Source organism: Selaginella moellendorffii, unplaced genomic scaffold (genome assembly GCF_000143415.4).
Source record: "Selaginella moellendorffii unplaced genomic scaffold, v1.0 SELMOscaffold_259, whole genome shotgun sequence".
Lineage (NCBI taxonomy): Eukaryota > Viridiplantae > Streptophyta > Lycopodiopsida > Selaginellales > Selaginellaceae > Selaginella > Selaginella moellendorffii.
In genome coordinates, this window is record NW_003314517.1 from 1,606 (window position 1) to 7,198 (window position 5,593).

A 5,593-nucleotide genomic window follows, 5' to 3' on the forward strand; every position below is an offset into this window, starting at 1 on the left:
TGAGAGTGGGAGATTGGGAGTGACTGTGGGATCCATCAGCGATGAACAGAATGCCACCAAGAGTAAGTTTTTTACTCCTCCACTCCCACACCACGTCCAGTGCCGCCACTGCCTAGGGCCGCCGCTGCCCATCACCGCCATGCCCAGTGCTGCCGCGCCCACGCCATGCCACGCCCAGCGCCGCCACTGCCCAGGGCCACCGCTGCCCAGCACCACCGCTGCCAAGTGCCCAGGCCGGGCATCAGGCCGGGCATTTGGCCGGGCACTCCGCCCGGGCAGGCCATCGGTACACCAGCGAACCGGCACCCGTGCCAAGTGCCTGTGCCAAGTGCCCGGGCCAGGCACTCTGCGCAGGGCCGGCAAAGGCACTTGGGGGCAGGCCGGCCAAGGCGCTTGGGGGCGGGCCAGTTTGCTGGCGAACCGGCCCTCCCCCAAGCACCTTGGCCGGCCCGCGTCAAGTGCCCGGCCTAGTCAGTTGGACTTGACGCTGGGAGGAGGGCCGGTTTGCCAGCGAATCGGCCCGCACCAAATGCCCAGCTAGGGCACTTGGACTTGGCATTGGGAGGAGGGCTAGTTCGCCAGCGAACCGGCTCCTACACCAAGTCCTTGCCCCAAAGTCCTCGCTTCTTATGCATTTTTAATTTATATTATTTTCAGAAACGGAAGCAATTACAAAAGGAGAAGGATGTTGGATCAAATAGAAGACATGAGGAAGATGAGATCCAGGATGACAATCAAGTTGGCCTTCAGATAGAGATTTCCACAGCGACAACTCTGCCGTCTTCACAACCAGATAGCTCTAGTCCACATGCACCCCCATTTTTGCCACCACCACCATCGATGCCACCACCACCATTACCACTGCCACCACCATTGCCACCTCTACCTTCATCACCACCATTACCACCACCGTCATCACCACCATTACCACCAATGCCATCATCGCCATTATTACCACCACTACCGCCACCATCATCACCACCAGCAGCGCGATTGTCGTCACTACCATTGCAGCCACAACCACAAATGCCACTACTCTTAACATATTCACAAAATATGGCAGAAACTAACTACATTACAAAGTAGTGCCCAAGTGCGCCTGACGGGGGTGTTAGGCCCAAGCTGAGGGCTAGATCTGATAATGGTGCTACTGGAGGTGTAGCTGAATCTGAAAGAGAAGTGGAGTTACTTAAACACATTGTAGACAAGCACTTACAAGAGACAGTTTTGAGAACCAAAGAAAAGGCCATTCACACGACTCTAGAGTTTCTCAAGTGGGAAGGCCCGGGAGACATAATCCGAGAAATCCCACTATGTCGATTCACTCAGACAAGCATCATTCGGTCTGCTTCACCACACTTCATCAACATGAACATCTATAGTCTGTACAAACATAATGGCCTTAGGACAAACATAGGTATGTTCCTTGTTTCGGTCTTCAAGCCAGGAACGACAAATACCCTCTCGGTGTCACCAGAAATTGAGAGGGTTTGGGATGACATTTGGAAAATGAAGTCCTGCAAATTTGACAACATGCTTATGAGCCATCTTGAGACTCAACAATTTGTGGGGAAAATGTTCTACATTATCGACGGGAATCATCGCTGGTGTGCGTGGATAAAGTGCATCAATGAATGCTTCCGAGACAATCCTGTCTATCACATCAATGTTCTGGCTGGACATGTACATACGAGAGGATCTCTAGATGTGGCAAGGCTTGTGATAGCTTGCCACAAAATTAATGCATAGGTACCACTCCCTCTTCAATCACTTTTAACAATTTGTGTTTTGCAAGTTAGGATAGTTTGCAGTGCAGAAACGAAGCCTAGTACATGATATTGAGCAAATCCGGTTTCTTGCCAATCTCGACGAGGATGCAGTCTGCAGCCACTATGGTGATGATTTAGCATCACTTATTCGGCATCATCGAGGTCGTCAAGATGCCAATAGATGGTACAAGAATCCAATGGCTTTTATAACAACTGTGTCTAGCACCTTTTATAGGGGATGATCTTGAGCAATTTCCATTCAAGGACTTCATCACCACTAAGCTTATAAAACTCGGAGAGGACTGGCTGCCAAAGAAGGCCACAAACACGACTCCATTTGATAAACAACTTGGCCAACTTTACTTCATGCGTCGAGCGGCTTTTAGGTAACATACAATTTCTCAACTATACTCAATTTGTTTATATTCTATTATAGGTATCTCTAATATAGAGGTGTTCCTCTCGAAACACCGGTATGCACACGACTCCTGAGGCATGGTGTGAGAGATGGAGGCATGTACCCGACAACAATGAAGTTTCCAGTGGCAATAAAGCAAGCTTGTCCTTGGGAATTAGAGATGCCAGATTATACACCAACCCACCAAGAAGCTACAAGAGGCAACAATGAAGACATGCCGAATGACAAAGATGATGGCCATGAGAATGTCAACACTGTTGGTGCCAATGGCGAGGAGACTGAAGATGGCGGTCATAATGATTTGCAACTTTAAAATTTTCATATAAAAACTATGAAGTTCTTTATTTTGCCTCATATCTAGAACTGGAAGAGTATCAAGTAAAATTTGAAAAACAATATAAAACTGAGAAACTCTATATTATCCTATAAATTACAAGGATTAACACTGACAAAGAGTCTAAAATTAACATCATTAATCTAGAGGGCACAAAATCCAACTTCTGGACATGTTTTAAGATTGATGTCATGATGGTTAAACACTAAACAACTTAAAAGAGCTAAAGATTGTTCTAGCTATTTGAAAACTTGCCTCAATCTAACCAAGCACCTAGCTTCATTATTTGTTATTCTTTGCATTCAAGTATGCAAAGAAATCAGTAGAATTGAACGATTGGTTCCTCAAGGTATGAAAAAAACAAGAAACCTGGATCAATTCATATATATATATATATATATTTCTCTCTCTCCATTTGACTCATCCTTTCTATAATTTTGCAGACTCGTCAAAAAAGGGGAACTCATTCACCCTGTACCACAACAGAACTTGCAGGGGTGAGCTTTTGAGTGTTCTGAAGCTACTTTCTTGTTTTGACTTCCAGGTTCCTTGGATTCAATTCAGAAAGGCCTGTAGGAAAACGTTTCCCTGTAAAAAGGTCAACAGGTCAAAGGTGCGAATATTCTCTCTACAAAAATCAACAATCCCGCCATTTTCTTCATCGCATCTCCCTAGCTCTCCAGCTTCCACTCGATCTCTGCCCACTTGAGGTGAGATGCATGGACCCTACAAGAAGCCAGCCGTGGACACCACGCTGTTGCATCTCCCGTCAATGTGCTGTTTACCAATCCTGTTCCTTGAACCGAACCTGACTACAAGAATGTCGGAAGCCCTTGAGTTGTTCAGCAACCTTGATCGAGAACAACTCGGCCTGGCAGAAATGCAATGAACTGGCAACGAATTCATATTTCTGAATCGAAATCAGCATGCTGAAAAAGACCAAGACTACAAAGATGACAAAAAGGAGCAAGTAAATCTAAACAACTACAACGATCAGCTGCAAACAGACATGTTAGAAGCCAAGCAGAGAATCAGAGTAATGAAAGAAACTCACCAAACAGATTGCCAGGCAGGATCGCAGAGGATGTCGCGCGCGGATGGACGCTGGTCGCGTCTTGCTGCGACCAGCTCCAACACCTTGGGCGCAATTGATGGGTGTTGGTACGCCCAGTCTGCTGGTAAAACGCCATCCCGGACGTCAATCAATACCGACTCCCTTTCCTACACAGATTCACCAAACTAAGCAAGCACGTTGCACAAACTGCAGCCAAACCTGGTCCGGGGGACACCTCCAATGAAGTTCGAAGAGTATAACTCCAAGCGCAAGCATGTCAGTGTAGGTTGAGTTGCTCCGGCGCTGGGGAGAGTAGTAAACTGCTCTCCCCTTCTTGATATTTTCGGTCTCGAGCATGGACTCCTTATTTTTAGCTGTAAGCCAACAAATGAGAGATGGAAGAGATGTTTCATTTGCCTACCAAGACCGAAATCTCCCAGCTTGATGCGTCCATCGTCTGTGACGAAGATGTTGTGTGGTGCTATATCCCGATGAACACCCACGTTGTCGTGCACATGCGCCACAGCTTGAAGAAGCTGCCTAAACGCATCTGCAGGTGGTGACTCACCGCCGAGGAGCACCGACTGGAGCGAGCGGCCACAAAACTCCATGACAATGTACACTTTCGACTTGCCCGGCTCGCCTTCCTCCTTCCACATGTCGAAGTATTTGACTATGTTGGGGTGTTCGCAGCGCTGGAGCATCTCTCCCTCCTTGAAGACGAGCGCGACATCCTGGTCTCTGGACTTCGTTGCTGTGCGAACCTTGATGACTTTGATGGCGTAGATTTGTTCGTCCTCCTTGCTACGGCACTTGTATACTTTCCCGGACGCCCCCTGGCCAACACAAGCGAGCACTTCGTAGCTGCTGCAGAAGCGGCCTGGACAAGAGAGACAAGGGGCCACTCAGAAGCGAAAAGATGCCAAAGAGAGAAATTATTGTATCCACCTGCTGCTGCAACTGGAGTGTCCCCTCCCTTTTGGATCGATTCCACGATCCCGCTCACAACATTCGCCGAGAGCATCTTGAATCTCTCCAAGCGTTGCGCCATTGCGAGGAATTGCCGAACATATTCTGCAAGTCATGAATCAAACCAGCAAAGAGTCGTGTCAGCCAACAAAAGGAATTCTTCGTACCAGCGTCAGGAGCAGCCTGCAACGCGGATGCATCATGATCAGTTTCTCCTGCTCCTGCTTCAACGAGGATCTTCGTCAGACAAGTGCAGATGTTTCAAGTTTTGACCAACCTGATCGAGCTCGGTTAATCGGATCCAGTGGGCGGGTCCTTTCGAGCATGACGTCGGATCGCTTCTGAGTGTGTAGTTTCTTCGGACCAGCAGCTCTCTTCCTCTCCATGGTGGACTCTGGTCAGTGTTAACATTGTGAGTCGTTGCTGAAAGCACAAAAGAGATTGAGGAGTCGTTACTGCACTTATCCAACGGCTGGAGCCTAGAATGCGCACATCAGCTGTCCGTCAATGGATTCACAACAAACTTGCTACAATTGCATGCTCACCTCCTTCCGCCTCGCCAACAGTAGGCCGCAAACCAGCAGCGCACTCACCTCTGCCCTTGCCAGACGATCACGGCAGCCCTAGATTTGGAATCTAAGCTGCATTGAGGATCGACGCGCTCCTCCGGCTCCCTTGGGCTTTGCCAATAGTAGGGTACAAGAATACAAAAAGGCCACGTCGGATAGAGTTTAGGGCAGACGTGGCACCTTTGGTCACCTTTTGTGGCCCTTCTACATTTCCACGGAATACGAGTCATTTTTTAGGGTATCATGAAGAAGACACTCATTCTCGATCTAGACAATACACTGGTATACGCTCATAAGGATCTCGTCTCTTCTGTGAGTTTCAGCATGGAATTCGACGATGATGCACCACTCCACATCATGAAGAGACCAGGCGTAGATGAATTTCTGGGGAAGGTTTCAAAAGTGTACGATATCGTGGTGTTTAGTGCCGCCCAGGAGAAGTATGTCAACCTTGTGGTTGACCATCTGGATCCTACTGGG

General features: G+C 48.1%; 1 protein-coding gene across 5 annotated transcripts; it reads right to left on the bottom strand.

Moving 5' to 3' along the window:
- Nucleotides 1–3,407: 3,407 nt before the first annotated feature.
- LOC112343872 (eukaryotic translation initiation factor 2-alpha kinase-like) lies at nt 3,408–5,251 on the bottom strand. Of its 5 annotated transcripts, none has more exons than XM_024667942.1 (9): nt 5,090–5,251; nt 5,006–5,023; nt 4,822–4,938; nt 4,712–4,768; nt 4,524–4,649; nt 3,997–4,455; nt 3,795–3,949; nt 3,576–3,742; nt 3,408–3,518 (listed from the first exon to the last, which is right to left on the bottom strand). In XM_024667942.1, exons 3-9 carry the CDS (start codon nt 4,928–4,930, stop codon nt 3,515–3,517), a joined length of 1,077 nt encoding a protein of 358 aa, XP_024523710.1. In that variant the 5' UTR covers nt 4,931–4,938; nt 5,006–5,023; nt 5,090–5,251; the 3' UTR covers nt 3,408–3,514. The 5 variants fall into 5 exon arrangements, with proteins under 5 accessions (XP_024523710.1, XP_024523709.1, XP_024523711.1 ...); XM_024667941.1 differs by having other exon boundaries at nt 5,001–5,023; XM_024667943.1 differs by lacking the exon at nt 5,006–5,023 and having other exon boundaries at nt 4,822–4,967.
- Between the last annotated feature and the right edge of the window lie 342 nt (nt 5,252–5,593).

Coding starts and splice junctions, on each gene's coding strand:
- LOC112343872 (XM_024667943.1), bottom strand. CDS start 4,930: ATGGAGAGGAAGAGAGCTGCTGGTCCGAAGAAACTACACACTCAGAAG. Junction 4,650..4,711: donor GCAGGCTGCTCCTGACGCTG/GTACGAAGAATT, acceptor CATGACTTGCAG/AATATGTTCGGCAATTCCTC. Junction 3,743..3,794: donor GGAGGTGTCCCCCGGACCAG/GTTTGGCTGCAG, acceptor GAATCTGTGTAG/GAAAGGGAGTCGGTATTGAT.